The sequence below is a fragment of the Cydia splendana genome, chromosome 8 (assembly GCF_910591565.1).
Source record: "Cydia splendana chromosome 8, ilCydSple1.2, whole genome shotgun sequence".
Classification (NCBI taxonomy): Eukaryota; Metazoa; Arthropoda; class Insecta; order Lepidoptera; family Tortricidae; genus Cydia; species Cydia splendana.
This window is the reverse complement of record NC_085967.1, coordinates 6721786-6741332: the sequence shown is the minus strand read 5'-3', so window position 1 is coordinate 6741332 and position 19547 is coordinate 6721786. Positions and strand designations below refer to the sequence as shown.

General features: G+C 38.2%; 1 protein-coding gene and 1 long non-coding RNA gene across 2 annotated transcripts in view; both read right to left on the bottom strand.

The window, feature by feature from the left end:
• The window catches only part of LOC134792766 (uncharacterized), a 46826-nt gene extending 27279 nt beyond the window's left edge, over positions 1 to 19547 (bottom strand). Inside the window, exons 1-4 of the mRNA XM_063764090.1 lie at positions 19235 to 19547; positions 5238 to 5393; positions 4019 to 4145; positions 3582 to 3685 (exon numbers count right to left, since the gene is read on the bottom strand). Coding sequence (XP_063620160.1) covers positions 3582 to 3685; positions 4019 to 4145; positions 5238 to 5393; positions 19235 to 19522 — 675 coding nt within the window. The 5' untranslated portion in view covers positions 19523 to 19547. The remainder of the gene's footprint in view (positions 1 to 3581; positions 3686 to 4018; positions 4146 to 5237; positions 5394 to 19234) is intronic.
• On the bottom strand, positions 11657 to 13734 carry LOC134793224 (uncharacterized). The gene is made up of 3 exons (XR_010144515.1): positions 13307 to 13734; positions 11946 to 12071; positions 11657 to 11803 (listed from the first exon to the last, which is right to left on the bottom strand). It is a non-coding gene; the product is annotated as an uncharacterized LOC134793224 (long non-coding RNA).

Genomic DNA, 19547 nt, shown 5'->3' with positions numbered 1-19547 from the left:
TGTTTGCTTCAAGTTGAGGCTGCTCGACCTGAGTTTGCCTCTAGTGGATACGCAGCTATAGTATTTTCACGGTAACGTACGACCGTGTCTTGCTATTTCAATCAGGGACTACCTACATAAAATTACTGAGGTTCACTGAAGTAGCATGACAAATACGACCGTTTCCGAGAAAATACGATGGAGAACAATACAGGTGGGCTGATATAAGACGGCGCGCGAACTCGCATGCGATTTTGTATTAATATTTTACGTCGACTGTGGATTATGTCCAATTCAACCGACCAATCAAAACCCGCAATGGTATGAAACTCGCATGCGAGTTCTCGCATCGTCTCAAGCGCTTCTGTAATTCTGTACGATGCCGTACGGCGTCATCTACCATTAAGGTGGTTCGCCTAGGTTACTCAAAACGTAACTCTCGCTAGATGGCACCACTTTTGCAAAATTTCAGGTTTTATTTTTTTGTGAAATGGTCATGGTATTTGTATACTTAAAAGTATGTTTCGCGCACTCTTTAAATAAATATTGAACTATTAAAATAAACATTGAATACTTCATTGTGCAAAAACCACCTTTTTAATTCGACGGAGTGTTGCTGTCACGCTTTTTCCTACTATTACTCACACATGCAAACAGTGTTTCCGTGATCCTTGTAGTAGACAATTTCACACAACGTAAGTATGTTGCAATAGCGTAACGGTATGTTCGTGGAAATACGTGCAAGAGGATTGGGGTTCAAGACTGGTGCGAGTAGGTAATTTCTTTTTGTTTATTTTAGTCTTTTTGTGTTATCTTACCTTTAAACGAGCAATTATTATATATATATATATTTATTTATATATTTGGATGATATCAGAAACGGCTCTAACGATTTCAATGAAATTTGCTATAAGGGGTTGGATCTCTTAGCTAGGTCTGATCTGTGAGAAAACGCGCATTTTTTAGTTTTTATATGTTTTCTAAGCTTTGGTCGGTCTCCCAGATATTCAATCTCTTCTTCCTCGCGTGGGGTCCGCTTGGCATCTAATCCCAGAATTGGCATGGGCACTAGTTTTTACGAAAGCGACTGCCCTGACCTTCCAACCCAGAGAGTTAACTTATTGGGATTAGTCCAGTTTCCTCACATTGTTTTCTTTCACCGAAAAATAGGTATCGGTATATAAATAGGTTTCGGTAAACAGGTATCAAATGATATTTCGTACCAAATATCATTGGTACGAGCTGGGGTTAGAACCCGCGACCTCCGGATTACAAGTCGCACGCGCTTTCCGCTAGGCCACCACCGCTCCCCCAGATATTCAGTATTAGTTGGTATTAGGGTATGTGCGGAAAGAGAAGAGTCGTAGAATGTATGGGCTCCCCTACATTTCAAGACTCTTCTCTTTCCGCACAGACTCTATCAATAAATTACTTTATCAACGTTTTCAAAAAAAATATTCAATACCTGATTTTCACAGCTTTTAGGGTTCCGTACCCAAAGGGTAAAACGGGACCCTATTACTAAGACTCCGCTGTCCGTCCGTCCGTCCGTCTGTATGTCACCAGGCTGTATCTCACGAACCGTGATAGCTAGACAGTTGAAATTTTCACAGATGATGTATTTCTGTTGCCGCTATAACAACAAATACTAAAAACAGAATAAAATAAAGATTTAAGTGGGGCTCCCATACAACAAACGTGATTTTTGACCGAAGTTAAGCAACGTCGGGCGGGGTCAGTACTTGGATGGGTGACCCTTTTTTATAGATAATGGTACGGAACCCTTCGTTTGCGAGTCCGACTCGCACTTGGCCGGTTTTACCTAAAATAAAATGAAAACATTTATTTAAGTATTTTTTTTATTTTGAATTCAAGTACAAGTACATTTTTTTCATATTTGTTATCCGTAGTAGTCCCTGTACCTGAAAGAAATATAATATCATGAATCATGATAGGAAAAAATCTCTGATGTAATAGGAAGAAAGATGATGCAACAATATGGATTCTAATAATGTTATAATCGAGTTATAATTTACTTACCTGGTAGTAACTGTAATTGTGTTCTTCATTCATGGACAAAAATTCCATTATTTTCAACCACAGGAAATATTATACATTTCTTTTTTATTGCAGTGAGGATGTCCTGATTGTAAAAATCAAAGAGATTAGGTAGAGTACAATTTCTAATTATCTTTGTAAAAAATAAACGAATACGCGTAGTCATTCGCTTTTAGAAAATAAGAAAAATTAAATAAACATATAAAAAAAAACAATACGAAATTTAGGTGTAAAAAAATTACAAAAAGTTATATCCCAGCATACAATGCTGGGGATCGAACCGGGAACTTTCCGATTGAAAGCAAAAAAGCGACTGTTTGCAAAACACGCCATGATAGTTCTTAGCTAAGCTGACGAATTTCGGGTACTTATTCTCGCTTCAGTCAATTAAGTACCTGTCAACAAAATTGCACTAAACATGACGGCACTCCAAATTCGCGCCGTGGTCAGCCCGGCAACGTCGGAAATAGTATGGCAACGTCGCAAATGTATCTGTACACGACATTTGTGACACACACATACGTAAAATTGATGAAAATTTAACTATGATTATTGCATGATTTCTGTATGAAACATTGTTTTCCTATTAATTTCGCGCAAACGAATATTCGAAAGTAGATAAATGCGGAAATATTTATGTACTAATAGTGTGTAGTGACTTAATGCAATGCGATTGAATTTTGTATGAAAATCGAACCACCTTAACTGTCAAATTTAAAACACAGGGTTGTCTTGAACTAATATAAATAGGTACAGGTACACCTACATAATTATATTAATTATATTTGAGTATACTATGCAAAAGTACCTACTCAAATGAAATAAATAAATAACGCCTTAACGTATAAAATGTTATTCGTGAAATTTAAATAGCAGAAGCTAATAACGATAAATTGAACAGCTGTCGAAACCAAAAGTATTGTTTCACACCTTTCCACGTTTTAATATTCAATGAACATAAATCCAGCCCGCCCGATTGAGTAAGTAAATAAAAGTCGATGCAAGTAAAACTGGCGTATTATTGTAGGTGTTTCATTTAACAGTGAGCTTTTATGGAAACTATTCGTTATTGAACTGGTTAATCAGATATATTTTCACGTGGTTGTCGCCAATTTTTATAACGATTAAATTAGCAAAGCTCTCGTAGCTTGAAGATGGGTATTTGACAACTTTAGCAGTCAAGCCACTCTAAGTTTACGGTTTTAGATTTGTACAATTAGTTTTTTGATTTTTGAGATGACTATCATCCGGCATTAAAGCTAAAATCATCGATAAACAGCGCCACCTATAATAACAAATGACGATGGACGCGGTGTTGAATGGCGAATATCAGACTTCTATGATAAGTTATTTAATAACAAGAGCTGTTACGTATAATTAGTAGGTATACCTACATGTACCTACTCGTATACTTATATGATTTCAATGATACCTAATCATAAAGATGGAATGTCCTCAGCCTTTCAATATGACCACGTAGCTATTTCTTAGGTCCATGCCAAAAATATCAAACAAGTATATATATATAAAAGCTGAATATTTACCGCTTGTGTCTCCATATCGTACACTCTTATGGAGGAGTCGCCATAGCCGACGACCATGTTGGCAGAGTCTGCGGATATCCCTAGAGCGAGCGCCGGCGACCGATCTGCGCGTAAAGTAGCTTAGTTGATGGTTGCTGCTTTTGTTTGTTTACTTTTCTCCCTTTGCATTGTACGTTGTGACCCCGGAATTGCAATAAGCAAGTTATATACCTACGTAGGAACGGTGCGGTGCTAGAAAGCAGGCAACATGCATAGCGTCAAAAATTCTTCTGAGCACATCTAATTCTACTAAATTAGGTGTACTTAAAGGTCCTCGATATCACTTGGAAGTTTAAGATCGTTGACGATATAGAACAGTGCACCTTGGAATCGAGTGAAAGCTAAACAGTCCTTAAAATATTTTTTTACCTATTAATCGACAACATCTATCAACTAACATGTAATAAAAGTATCAGAGCACATTGATGGTCCTGGAGCTGTGTAATATTGCATCTGTAAACAATCTAAGCCTGGATTTGCTTTGATGCCGTACATTTTCTTTTCCTCTACCGCAGGGTCTGGTATCTAAAACAAAATTAATATGGTTATCTTGTCAAAAAAGTGCAGGCCGTTTTTCGAGACATGCGTCGCTTAATGACATAGTCCGTCGGTCTCTTGCCACCGTCAATGTGCCTGCTCTTCTTGAGCCGACTGGCATTATCAGAGATGATGGCAAGAGGCCCGATGGAGTGTCCTTAGTTCCTTGGAGCTTGGGACGGATGTTGGTGTGGGATGCTACCTGCGTAGACACACTGGCACCGTCCCACCTCCAACGGACTACTGTAAAAGCGGGCGGAGCGGCGGAAAGCGCCGAAATTCTAAAACGTAACAAATATAAGAGCCTCGGTAGAGAGTACCATTTTGTACCATTTGGTGTTGAAACTCTAGGTCCATGGGGTCCCAGCGCGCATAAGTTGTTCGCAGAAATCGCGAAGCGTCTGGTTGACGTAACTGGTGACCGAAGAGCTGGCGGCTACCTCGCACAACGTATCAGCATTGCGATACAGCGAGGAAATGCCGCCAGCATCCTTGGTACAATGCCTCAAGGGCCTATTTTAGATTTAAGCTAGTTATTAATTTCGTTTAGTAGTACCACTGTATATATATTGTATGTAAATAAATATGGTTATACATAGGTAAATGTTCTAAAACAGAACTATTATATTTTTTACTGTAAACATTTGTCGATGGCCATGGCAAAAGATCGTCCCATCTCATCACCGCATTACCAAACAATGCCAGACATGCGACAAATCGTTTGATTGAAATTGATTAACGGCTCGGTCACGACATTGTGCGACTTGCGTCAGCGGCAACCATAGGTGGCATAGGGGCAACGAAAGGTTCGATCGCTGGGTCCCGCATTACCAAACAATGCCAGACATGCGACAAATCGTTTGATTGAAATTGATTAACGGCTCGGTCACGACATTGTGCGACTTGCGTCAGCGGCAACCATAGGTGGCATAGGGGCAACGAAAGGTTCGATCGCTGGGTCTCGCCCTCCCCCCCAACCTATGGTTGCCGCCGTCGCAAGTCGCATGTCGTGGCCGAGTCGTAAACGTTTCTGATTATATGTGACTGGTATTTGTAGTCTACTTCAGCATAAATTCTTACGAAAGGTATGTCAATGCGATAAATAGCTCCATCCGCGCAGGCAGCATAGCAGACTCGTTCTTGCGTGCGACTGTATTCCAGGGCGTATATGGGCTTTGGTGGAAATTGGGCATTACGCAGAGTGAACAAGGCAGCTCCCGTGCGGCCATGGTGCAGCTGTGCAAAAGAGAAATTGTTATACATATATAACATGATATGCAGCGTCGGCTTTCGGTCATAAATGAGGCATAATGGTGCAAGATCGGTCATTGTGGCACTCTTTGGGGGAGGCCTCTATATCTAGCAGTGGACGTCCTCTGGCTGATATGGTGATGATGATGATGATGAGGCATAATTATATGGGTATAGGTAGCATCAGCCACAACATGCCAACAGCAGCAGAAGCATGAGCCAACAATAAAAGGCCTGGCGCCTTACCTGATATTATGTCTAATCCTGTCCTTTGACAGGGTACCTAAGGATTCTACGGAAAGAGCTACCGTCAAAAATAGAATGTGAAATGAGAGCCAAGTTCAATATTAAGAAAGAATAGGTATGCGTTGTTGTTGACTTCGCCAGCATAAGAATTGAGATTACCTAAATGGGTGCCAAGTTCTAGTTCACTTAAGATGTAATTAAAGTTCAGAAAGAAGTTCACCCGCTAGATATCTAGATCTCCCTAAGTCTTCAAGTCATAATTAAGGATTCCCTCCTGCCTTTTGGTGCGCATCAATTAGGTTCCAGTGTTAAGACTACAGCGGTTATTAAAACTATACTTTTTAGGACACTTTCTGCTGAGACGGACAGAAAAAGGTAAAATTTACGTATCCCTCTCCCTCCCTCCCAGCAAGGTAGCAGAATGTGTAGACCAAAGGATAGATAACCCCCTGTCCTGAACGTTCAAAAACAACAGGAGAATTTTGTAAATGTTTGCGTTCCAGTTTATCTACACTGAGAGAAAAATACTGTTGATCTAACAATAAAACTTTAACGCCACACAACCCACATTGTTACATTGCTATTGAGTTAACGTTTTTATTGTCGCTAGTTTATTGTTGATATAACAACATTCTGCAACAACTTTTACAATTGTCCAGAACACAATGTCTATTAACAATGTATACAACGTTGTCATAAAGTCAAAACAAATTTTGTGATTAATTGTTGTCACTCTGACAACAAAAAACTTTGTTAATTTGACAGTAGAGCTGTGTCACTATAGCAATGTGTACAACGTTGTCATATAATCAAAACAAGTTTTGTGACATATTGTTGTCAGTGTGACAACAAAGATGTTGTCGATTTGGCTGCAAAACTGTGTCACTATAGCAATATTTTGTGTGATACGCATATATTTTTGTCAGTATGACAACATAAATGTTGTCGATTTGGCTGCAAAACTGTGTCACTATGGCAATATTTTGTGTGATACGCATATATTGTTGTCAGACTGACAACATAAATGTTGTCGATTTGGCTATATAACTGTGTCACTATAGCAATATGTTGTGTGATACGCATATATTGTTGTCAGTCTGACAACATAATTGTTGTCGATTTGGCTGCAAAACTGTGTCACTATAGCAATATTTTGTGTGATACGCATATATTGTTGTCAGACTGACAACATAAATGTTGTCGATTTGGCTATATAACTGTGTCACTATAGCAATATGTTGTCTGGCACGCATATATTGTTGTCAGTCTGGCAACATAAATGTTGTCGATTTGGCTACATAACTGTGTCACTATAGCAATATGTTGTGTGGCACGCATATATTGTTGTCAGACTGACAACATAAATGTTGTCGATTTGGCTACATAACTGTGTCACTATAGCAATATGTTGCGTGACACGCATATATTGTTGTCAGTCTGACAACAAACATGTTGTCGATTTGACTGCAAAACTGTGCCACTATAGCAATATGTTATGTGACATGCATATATTGTTGTCAGTCTGACAACATAAATGTTGTCTATTTGGCAGTGGACGGTGTTACTGTAGCGATACATTGTGAGACATACTAAATATATTGAATATATCAATATCAATATATTAATATATTCAATATATCGTCAGGTGACAAGCAAAAGTCACTAATTACTAAAAAAAAATAACAAAAATCGACCTTCTTTTAGTACTAATATGGTTCACTATGGCTATGAACTTGTGGTGGTAATTAGTGAGTTTTGCTTGTCACCTGACGATATTATGTGTGTCGCACAATGTATCGTTACAGTGACACAGATCCGCTGCCAAATAGACAAGATTTATGTTGTCAGACTGTCAACAATATATACGTGTCACACAACATATTGCTATAATGACACAGTTTTGCAGCCAAACCGACAACATTTTTGTTGTCAGAGTGACAACAATATATGCGTGTCACACAACATATTGTTATAGTGATATAGTTATGTAGCCATATCGACAACATTTATGTTGTCAGAGTGACAACAATATATGCGTGTCACACAACATATTGCTATAGTGATTCAGTTTTGCAGTCACAGATCTGCTGTAAAATTGACAACATTTTTGTTTTCAGAGTGCCTCTTAACACAGGTATTTGTTACTTAAAAAGAGGCGCCAACACGCAATTGTATAAGTAATTGTAATTCTAAAACCGAATAAACATTTTTTCATTTTCATTTTTAATTTTCAGTGACAACAATATTATATGTGTGTCTCACAATGTATTGCTACAGTGACACAATATACCTATATTATGTGAGAGCAAGCTACTTTTTAATATGCCAGCAACTGTAATTAATACCAATAACATGTTGCTAAGCTGTCCACACTGATCTGTAAACACAGCATTTAGTTAGCTATTCCAACAAATCTGTTGGTGCTACCCAATCAATAGTCACTCACTCTTAGACTGTCATCATAGCGATGAGAAAAAGGCAGCTTAAATTATAAAATGTATGAAAAAGTATTCTTCAAAAATCATGCAAGTTGTTTAGTTTTGTGTTATACCTTAGATATGAACAATACTTAATACATTTTTTTTATATATACTTTAGCAAATAGCATTATTCATTAAGGTACCTAATAAACTTTTTAAATCTGACAGATAAATAATAAACACTAAATAGCCTTTAATCCTGAATGAGAGCCTGAATCTACATTATCAGACAGTGAAATAAACAAAATATATATCTTGCAATATTTTAAAGGATTATTCATAATTTTAGCTGCCATTATTTTATTGCTATAGCTATAACAGCGCTTTCTGTTCATGGATACAACTACTAGCGCAGACAAGCGGAAGTCTCTTTCTAGCACAAGAAGATAGAAAGAGACTTCCGCTTGTAAATTGTAACTTACAGCTAGCCCCCTTATAATATCGGCCCCTGAAGACGTTTGATAAGGTAGGCACAACTGGTTAGTTGCAATACATAGCTAAAATACTATGTTTACAGAGTTGACAGCTTAAAACAACGCGACGTTATGTAATGACTAAAACAATTACTTACATTACTAGAAACTATTTAAATAAAACAATTAATTGGCGGTGATTAAAAAGAAATTTGCCCTCTATGTTTATGATAGGAGGGAAATGCAAAAATAGTGAATAAAACATTAACTTGTACATTAATGTGTATTTATTTCAAAGATACTTTATCTAATCACTAAGTAATTAAGTAACAGCAGTTGAGGCCCCAGGCCTCTAGAAAATAACATAACATGGTCCTTTGTTACATGTACCTACCTACAATATTACCGACCTCAAATAACAGCACATTCAAAAATAAAAAAAGCGTTTTTTGGACCACTCTAAAGTCCACATAGATAATAATAATTATTTTCTTTATTAAGGCTCCGGCACACTAAAAAGCAAGGCAGAAACAGCGCGGGGCGGCGCAGTTTGAGAGCTGAGCTGAGTTGAGCGACTTGCGACGGCGGCAGCGACAACCATAGGTGGGAACGAAAGGTCCGATCGCTGTTTCGCTCCAACCTATGGTTATCGTTGCCGCCGTCGCAAAGCACTGAATGTCGTGGCCGAGCCGAAAGGGTTGTTGCTAATTGAAAAACAACGAAAACGTATGAGCTGAGTGTCAGCTTTAGTTTATTTAGACCATACATTTGCGTTGTTTTCCGGATTGGGTTGAAGTTATACAATGACGTCAATGACCCTGTGGGGCCGCGCAAACTGTCATAATGGCTGTAGTAAAGCGGGTCAAACGCGGTTGCGGACAGTTGCGTTTTTAAGGGTTGATTTCCTGCTAACGCTGGTATCGGTCAAGCGTACCAATAAACAATGTTGTAGGTATGGGACACCGCACAGCGATACTCATGTCTGCGCGGCAGATCTATCAGCGTCGCTTTGCGGCGTCTCATAGAGCATTGTGTTTATTCCTGCACGTGACCGACGCGTCAGAGACCAACATCAGCGTGTATAGGAGGAATGGTTTTTTAGTACAGCGGCGAAACTGCTTTCAATATGCCGGATCCTTTAATCGGAACAGTAACAGTAGTAAAGAGTACACTTAATTACATTACAATGGCTTACGCAAAAAACATATTTCATAGTCAGCCCACCATGACTCATATTGATGAGATTGCAAGGAAAATGATACTGCATAGTGTCATAATCAAGATATACGGGCTCATCTTCGGAAGGAGCATCTTGATCACGGTATGCAAAGTAATGATCATCAAAGTTGTAACTTATTTATGATAAAAAGCCATGTGCTTCCTCAACCGAATAAAACTGCCAAAGGAAGTGTTGCATACCGCACAAGTAGTCATTTTCCTTTTTTCTACAATATTCGTGCAAAGAAAGTGTAGCTGCTTTATCCCCTTGGACGTCAAGAACGCCGTGTTAATGTCAACGCAACTGTATCAAGCTAGGTATTATCAAATAAGGTTTATTAGTAAATTAGTTTAATGGCGCGAGACACTTATCAAAAGTCATTTTAAATTTTCATCTTAAATATGGCCCGTTGGATAAACATCCAACAAGGTGCAGCTACCTTAGGGTACGCTAAGTCCAATGCCCAGTATAAATTATACGTCACCTTTATAGTCTCACAAATGGTGGATACTTGATATCTTAGCCCTCCAGCAGTGGTAACAATTTCATACGTATGTATATTAGCCCATGAAGGTCCGACCGCAAGTATGTATGGTTGATTCTATGCCTTTTGAGAGGTTGAATGCCTCTTGTAAATTCAATGATGACGTGTAAAAGTGTCCTTGTGGCCTATTTGCTGAATAAATGTTGATGTTTGATGTTTGATGCTTGTTGAGGGCAATATGTGGCAATCTCTGACGCTGCTGCAACGCGCGCCAGGAAACCAGTGCTTGCCTCGTGCCTTGACAGCCTCCACACTTTTTTTTTCGATACTGCGATAGTGTACATTTGCCGGAGCAAAACAACAATTCCCAGCAACGCGGTTGAATTTGCTTGTTCCTCACCAACTGCAAAACAATCAAATGCAACCATTTATAATTCATTACCTATACATATATTATGACCAATAGCTTAACTTTCATGCTGGGCTGGGAGGCAAAGATAAACATAGAATGTTCCAGCTGCTTTTTTTCCCAGGCATACCTACTGTAAAAATCAGTAAAGGGACATGGATTGGACCGTGGGCGATAGACTGATAACCTGTCACCGCGTGCCGATTTTGATGATATCATAAGCCTCAAAACTTTGTCAAAAGTGGCATGATGTGACCTCTAACGCTCTACACTGATTTAAACTTTCACGATTATTAAACATTATCAAACTGCACAACGACGACGACGACGACGACGACGAGGACGAGGAGGAGGAGGGGACGAGGGTTTTAAGATCTCATCCACATGGAATCCAGTCATTAGTAAATGTAAGCGGAAACGAATATCGACAGTCGATAAATCGAATATCGTTAGTGTTGTGTGTCGACAGAGTGACATCCCTAGTGCGCAAAACGTTCAAACTGATAAACAAGACCAAGTGCGGGTAGTTCGAAAAACTCGCGCGGCTAGAAGATGTTGATGTCAACTTGAGCCAGTCTTCTCCGAGACCACGGGGACAACGCCGTCCTCGAAACGTCGGAGGTAAATCTTAAAACTTAAATACGCGATTAAGTCCCGTTGTGCAGTTTGATAATCTCTAACGCTCTGTCTACCACTCTACCCCATCCGGGAATATAGGCGTGATTATGTGTGTGTGTGTGTGTGTGTATGAGCATTCAATATGGAAAATTTAGCTTATATTTATAGTTCACAATCCTATTGTGAAAATTAAAAATTTCATAATCACAAAAATTACCAAAATATCGCTTAGGGGACACTTGGACTCGGACTTAGCTGGCAACGTTGCGTATTTGGTGATTTCAATACTGAAAAGTGTTTTAATAAAAATAAAAGGCAGATTTTCCATTTTAACGCGGAATATCCTCTTAAGACTAATGAAAACAGTTTTTACCTTTGGTTCGAAGTATCCTTCCCTATTATAATCTTGCAACGCCTGTGGAGGCTGTGGAGGCTGCACAGGTGTGGCCGGTATCGTAGGTGGTTGCACAGGTGTGATCTGTTGTATAGTGGGCTGTACACTTGGTCTGATCTCTAATGGAGTACCCTGAAAAAAAAATTGTTAGGTAGGTACAGTCACCGGCAGAAATATCTGCCAAGCTGTTCAAATGATTTAAAATCTTTACCCACCAAATTTCCGTTACCCACCCAGAATTCTTTTTTTAAGGATTAAGATTAAAAATACATACCTCAAGAGTTCCATTTGGTCCTAGAATTAATATACTTTGCCTTTCAGGCAAAGCTACTGGCACTGGGCTGCTGCATGCGCTGGACCTTGGAGAGAACAGTCCGGGGTCATTCATAAAAGGGGCGTTCTGAAAAAAAGAAATAATTTTAAGAATTCTGTATTATGCTTAAAGAACTTTATTTTCTCAAAAGAAATTGTACATTTCACTTCATGAGAATATATACTTACTAAAATAAAAGTAAATCAGTGAGCATCGCAAGTTATACAAAACAAACAAACCCAAAACCAAAAACAATAACAAATTAAATTAAATTAAGACTTTTGTCACAATAACAAGTAAATAGAGTCTGTGCGGAAAGAGAAGAGTCGTGAAATGTAGGGGAGCCCATACATTTCACGACGACTCTTCTCTTTCCGCACAGACCCTAGCAGGTGGCATTATAAAAGTCCAGAAACTTACACGTAAAATGCAGTTAACAAGCTCATTTTAAAGAAAATCCATTAATACAAAACATGTTATTTCAAATTTTAAATCTTTTATATTTTTTACATAACTCGCAGAACCGATGGTGAGTGGCGACCGTGTCTACGGAGCTGTCGTTAAGGTAGCGAGACTGAACGCAGTCACCACATTACATAGTTACATAAATACGTCAAGGTGTCAGGATTATTTATGTACCTACCTGGCAACCAAGGTAGCTGTTGTCGTGAAACGTGTGATAATAGGCGTGTAATCGTGATATGCCAAATATGATATGGTCTTATGCTGATATCCTAATATGGGCCGCTTAACTAAAGATACATATATCTCGCGTCTATCGCGAAAGTTTTAAATATTATAAAGATACTTACTTAAAATCTCCTCCTCTGCTATGAAGAGACGCCTGTCGAAGTGTCACCTTGGGATCGCGGCGAGGCGAGGTCCGCGGCGATGGAGCACGGCACGTGGGGCGGCCTACGCAGGAGCTCAGGGCCCACCGTTTGCCTTCGCGCCACCGCGGCAGCACCCCAGCCTCGGGCGCATCAGAGCCACACGCCTGGGAACCCTAACCCTACGGGGAGCTCGAAGATGCCTCGGCGCCTTCCATAGGCGCATGGCGGCAGCCTCCTATCTATTCAAGCGATAGCGCCATAACCTTCAGCCTTTTCTCGAGTAGATGGCGATCTAACAGTTTTAATCTTCTGTTGAAAGATGGCAGTAAATGTACTGTGACTACATAATTTACCATGACGGAATCTCTATACACTCTATTCTCTTTGCTACTACTCAACCAGACTAACAACTGAACTACAAAACTATAGCTGCTACGGAAAAGCTTCAATAATAATACTACTATTTAACTACTAAAAAAGATTACCAACTTTTTGGCTAATTTTCTCTAATGAAGATCTCAGTCTTATTTTGTCTGCAACTTTTGTTGTCAGTTCAGACAACTCCTCATCATTTGCTTGCAGCAAAAAATCAAGTGTCACTCCCTCCTCTGAAAGCAAGATAAAGTTCAGGTAAATCGCTACAGAAACAACATTCTGTAACTAGTTAATAGTTACCTTTGTCGATATAAATAAATAAATATTAGGGGACATCTTACACAGATCAACCTAGCCCCAAAGCAAAGCTTGTACTATTATGGGTGCTAGGTGACGATATAATTATGTACATACTTATATAGATAAATACATACTTATATACATAGAAAACACCCATGACTCGGGAACAAATATCTGTGTTCATCACACAAATAAATGCCCTTACTGGGATTCGAACCCAGGACCATAGGCTTCACAGGCAGTGTCACTACCCATTAGTCCAGACAGGTCGTCACCGAAACGACAATACGATATGTTATACATTGCTACAGAAACAAGGTTTAGTTAGTAAATATGTACCTTTGTCGATATGACAATAGTTTTGTTGGATCGACAAATTATGGTCAAAAGTGCGAGGCAATGTGTTTGAAAACTTTGGAACCCATCACCTTGGAGTCTTGGTATATTATACTCCAAGTTCAGATCCACATCTTTGTACAAAACAATAGCACGGTGGTCCTGCTCATAGAGGTAGCCAAAATAATGTGCTCTGGACTGACGGCCGTCATATCTACACACGGCTACACATAAAGTTTTATTTTAACACGCCTCGTGTTTTCACACTTTTGTGTCGCACCTCTGCTGGTTATATTTTGATTTGTGGCCATGTATACAGACATGAGTACACAAAATAACACTCCATCACCCCAAAGACCCGATCCGACCCGATCGAACGCAGTATGTTTTAGCAGAAAAACGAAAATGGTCTTGATGATCCGTTGAAAAGTTAATGCGTGAATAAAAGAGTATCAAATAAACATAAAAACTCACTTTCATATTTATAACATTCATAAGAATAAATAAACACTTACCCACCATACGCTGCGACAAATGTGTCAGGCCGGCACTGTCTAGAAAACTAGTTATGTCCATTTTGCACTTTTCATAATAAAAGCACTTTACTTGGTGATCGAATCGTAGCACTAAGTAATATAGGCGCGCGTCCATTCTCTACCGTTGACATTCGTTTTTGAAGACAAAAAAACTAAACGAAACGACAACATAAATACCCCTTACCCCGTACCCCGCCCGTGCCCGCGAGTTGCCATTTTTACAAAGTTAGTTTCGGTAGGTTGTCGAATTGACAAATTAAATTTGTGACGAATTAAATCTTGTACACTCGCGTAAAATTATCGCAAATGCATTAAAAAAACCAATTTTTCCAATGTGCTCGGAAATGTTCTCCGTATTGTAGCAAAAATAGTACGGCAAAATCTTCTTTATTGTAAAACTCAAAAAAAAAAAACTATTACTGTCCTGTTTTAGCGGACGGGAAATAAAAAACAATACAGTAATATTAACTTAATAACAACTTATCTCATCCGTGTTCGTACAGCTTATATTGCGCAATTATTATTTTCTATTGCATAATTAAGTATAGTTGGTCAAACCAAATTGTCAGTAAATAAGAACAAAAAAAAACTATACTCATCCTTTTCTTTTAGGTGCTAATACAAGACAAAGGTAGTATGATTCTCTCTGTCTATCTTTGAAATGCGGCAGTCCTTTGACAAACTAAAGCTGGTCAAGCAAATCTTGTCAGTAAAAAAAGGCGCGAAATTCAAAGTTTCTATGGGACGATATCCCTTCGCGCCTACATGTTTCAAATTTGCCGCCTTTTTCTACTGACAAGATCTGCTTGACCAAGTATATTATATATTGAATGGTACTGAATTAAATGGCAGAATAAGTTTGTGCCTTTAACTTTAAAAAAATAATTAAAGAGGGAAATTGTTTTTGACATTTTTGATGTAAAGGTTCGATTTGAGTGATGCTCGATTACTCACTTCACTCATGATTAGGAAATGCAATAACCGGCCAAACTTCAGAGCCCATCAACGTGCACACTAGCGCCACTGCTAAATAATCGTGATTATTTAAATTTAACGAAAGATCTGTTGCTGGATTCGTCAATCTATGCGTCCAAAGTTAAAACGGCCGTTTTTGTTTTGAGTTCCTAGATCGACGAATCCAGCAACATAAAACCTAGTCTGATGTATTCAAAAGGTATTTAAATACAAAATACAGTACGTAGCGGCCCCCTTTTTTTAAATATCTTTCGTTAAATTTAAATAATCACCATTATTTAGCAGTGGCGCTAGTGTGCACGTTGATGGGCTCTTCATAACCGGTTTCGGTTACGGTTATGCCCGAAAAATAATCGTTTATAATCGGTTACGGTTATTCTCGAATCTCGACAAAAAATGATAAACTTTATTACAATAATATAATTACAAAATTACGACAATAAATGTACAGTATTAAGGAATGTGAGTGTAAGTCTTCGTTTTTAGGGTTCTGTACCCAAAGAGTAAAAACAGGACCCTATTACTAAGACTCCGCAGTCCGTCTGTTTGTCCGTCGGTCTGTCTGTCCCCAGGCTGTAACTCATAAACCGTGATAGCTAGACAGTTGACGTAGGGTATACAACATACAACAAACTTGATTTCTTTGCCGTTTTCTGCGTAATGGTACGGAACCCTTCGTGCGCGAGTCTGACTCGTACTCGGCCGGTTGTAATTATTTAATAACGCACACAAAATACAGTAAAAGTTAAAATATGACCTTGGACGTGATACAATATTCAATCAAAATATGTATTTCATAAATAGGGAAGTAAATTTGGTACATTTTCGTTAAGTACACGAATGACAAAAATTATAGTCACAGGTGTCACAGCCAAAAAAGAAGATAAATTCATAGAATTTATAACCGAAAATAACCGTAACAACCGGTTATTCGCGTTTCCAATATTCGGTTATGAAATGAATGGAAATCGGGGCGGGAAATGATGTATTAGTGCTTAAATTGGTCGTAAACTTATATCTTGTTAAAATCTTGTTAAAGTCTTGATTTGACGTCGAGTGTACCTACCTTAGTAACGTTCGTAGCAACAAAGTCTAACTTCAGTAAAATACACTGCTTTGTTATAAAAACTAAGTCATATTTGAATATAATAACAATGGCACTTTGTTAGTGCAATAAAAGAAAATCACCTAGTTTCAGCAACAATGTTGGGCTATGATTAAATTACAGAGTGATATTGTAACTGGAACAAACAAAAACATTTTGTGGAAGCAACAAATCGTTTTATTTTAAAAATGAGCAAAGTGATGTTGTAAGAACAACAAAAAATAACTGCTTTGTTATATAAGCTAAATCTAACTTTGATAAGTTAGCAAGGCACATTGTTCCCGCAACAAAGGATAAAATCTTTGCTCCAGCAACAAGGTAAATCTTTGTTAACATTGCAAAGTGACATTGTCACTGGAACAAACAGAAACGCTTTGTTGCAGTAACAAATCGTTTTAGTTTTAAAATGAGCAAAGTGAAGTAGTTAGAACAACAAAATATAACTGCTTTGTTATATAAGCAAAATCTAACTTTAATAAATTAGCAAGGTACGTTTGTACCTGCAACAAAGGATAAAATCTTTGCTCCAGCAACAAGGTAAAACTTTGATAACATTGCAAAGTGACATTGTCACTGGAACAAACAGAAACGCTTTGTTGCAGTAACAAGCCACGTGATTTGATAAAACAGCAAAGTAGTTTGGTCGCTACGACAAAATATAGATGCTTTGTTGTAGAAGCTAAGTCTAACCTTGATCAATTAGCAATATTATATGAAGGCCATGACAAAGGAAACATAGGTTGTTCCGGTAGCAATGTAAATATTGTTACCGATACAATAAACTGTTGATTTACGGTTAGCAATAAAAAAGTTGTCGGTGGCAATAAGCTCGTTTTGTTTTCGCCACAAAGCTTATTGCTCTTACAACAACAAAAAAAATGACAAAGCATTTATTGTGCTTTGTCGGCCGATTTTTCTCTCAGTGTACAACCCAATTTCTAAATATTAAACATTAACCGATACCATGCCTAATTGCTCAATTTTACTTTGATTATCAAATACCCCTACAAAGGTATGTCATAATTAATTGCTGCGGTAAGTACCGATCCTCCACAACAAACAACAAAAGGAACAGGTAGATAAAGCAGGTAAGGACTTAAGGAGGCTTAACAAAAATAAAGCTCTTCATTTTTTCCCCGGAACGAGACAGTTGTATTTTATTATTATCTCTTCTGAAATTAGAATGTACGGCCGCAGAGCGGGGGTTGATATCTTAGCTAAACGAAAGAAGTATAATATAGTTCGAAAAATACTACAGAGACGTTTATTTTAAACGACTTCCAAATCTCAAAAGGACGAGGTTATAAAGTTGTAGGTTGTTGTATGTTTTTTTTATCTGTTCCTACCTAGGTACAGTCACCTCACGAGATGCGGAGCGTGATGGTACTGTGTACATTTTCATCTCATAAACCAACATAATAATTATAATGTCATCTAATTGTAAAGGTTCACAAAAAATGGCGCGGAGTTTATTGAAAATTTTGACGTTTCCGTGCTTACAAATCTCAAATCTCTTATGAACCTGCCGCCAACAATCAGTGCCTTAGGATGGTATTCCACCTGTCCAATTTCTTTGTCCAATGTGCATTGCGTCTCACTCTCTCATTAAGCAAAATGTGAGACGCAAATACACATTGGTCCAAGTCCAAGATATTGGGCAGATGGAATACCATTATTACACTGATGCGTTTCGGCAGTAGGTATAGCGTTTTTCCTCTAGTTCAAATGTCTTCCAAATAAACTTTATTTATTGCATTGCATTGAAATTATGAAAAAAAGGATAAGCTCTTTTTTAATACGTGCTTCTCACACTGACAATTCACAATGCCGCGCAATTAGGCTTACCTATAACTACTGCTACACTACTTACCTACTTCTCTGTTTTTTTATTCTGAGGGAAGAGATGCAATCATATACCAATATTTGGTAAAATAACGTCAAGAGAACCGCTAACATTACGGTCGATGTTCAATTGAACGGTCTTGAGCAGGTAGGTCGTAGATTCAATGGAAAACACAATAGATTGGTAGGTAGGTTCATTCAAACCATTATACACCCTGTAGGTAACGCAACAGCATTCTATTGCTAAGGCCCCAGTACACAATGGGCCATCGCCGGCCGTTCCAAGGGACGCATTTATGCGTTAGAGGGAGCAAGTGATATTGCTATCTCATTCTACCGCATGGCTGCGTCCCTTGGAGTGGCCGGCAATGGCCCATTGTGTACTGGGGCCTTTACAACTCATTACATTTTTAACAAGCTTTTATTATTTGGTAGACCTGTATGTAAGTAACTATGTAATGGAATCTAAGGTAACTAATTTAATCATCTTCCAAGGATCGTAGCGTCATGAAAATTGGCAGCTGTATGTAGTTCTGATGACAATACAATAATATGGTACTGTCGAACTGATCTGATGATGGAGACAGGAGGTGGCCATAGGAACTCTGTGATGAAACAATGCAACCTAATTGTGTTAGGTGTTTTTAGAATTGTCCCGATGAGTTTTAGTTGTCTGTCGTAAAAAAAGTACAGTCAGCGATAAAAGCTTGTACCAAAAATGAATTTTTTGCCAAAAACTTATTTATAATGCTAGGTATATGTATACCTACAACAGTCATTTTATTATATACTTATTATTAGACAAACAATCCAATGCAATTTCCATTCTCAGTATTCTCACCTACTTTTCTCTATTTACTAGGTACTTATTTATTACACAACTCGATAAAGTCTAATCATATACCCTTTTTTCAGTCCTGTAGCTACTTAACAATCGTGTTCACCAACCTGTATTAATCCAGACGAATAGCCAGCGATAATATGAGAACCATTAGGAGCATATTCCAATGCCGTAATATAACCTGAATCCGAATGATACCACCTATTGTACAATATTTCGTTCGCAGTTCCTTTCAGAAACGTTTCGTAATTTTGTTTTACCCAATCTTTGTCATCCTGTTTTATTTGTCCTTCGTAAAATAAAGGATACCAAGGATTACTTGGATGGTATTCTTGCTCATAGTATGTTTGAATTTGATTGGCGTAAGGTTCAAGTATGGCATTTAGTTCCTCCATGTCGCCTACATCATTGTCGTGGCCT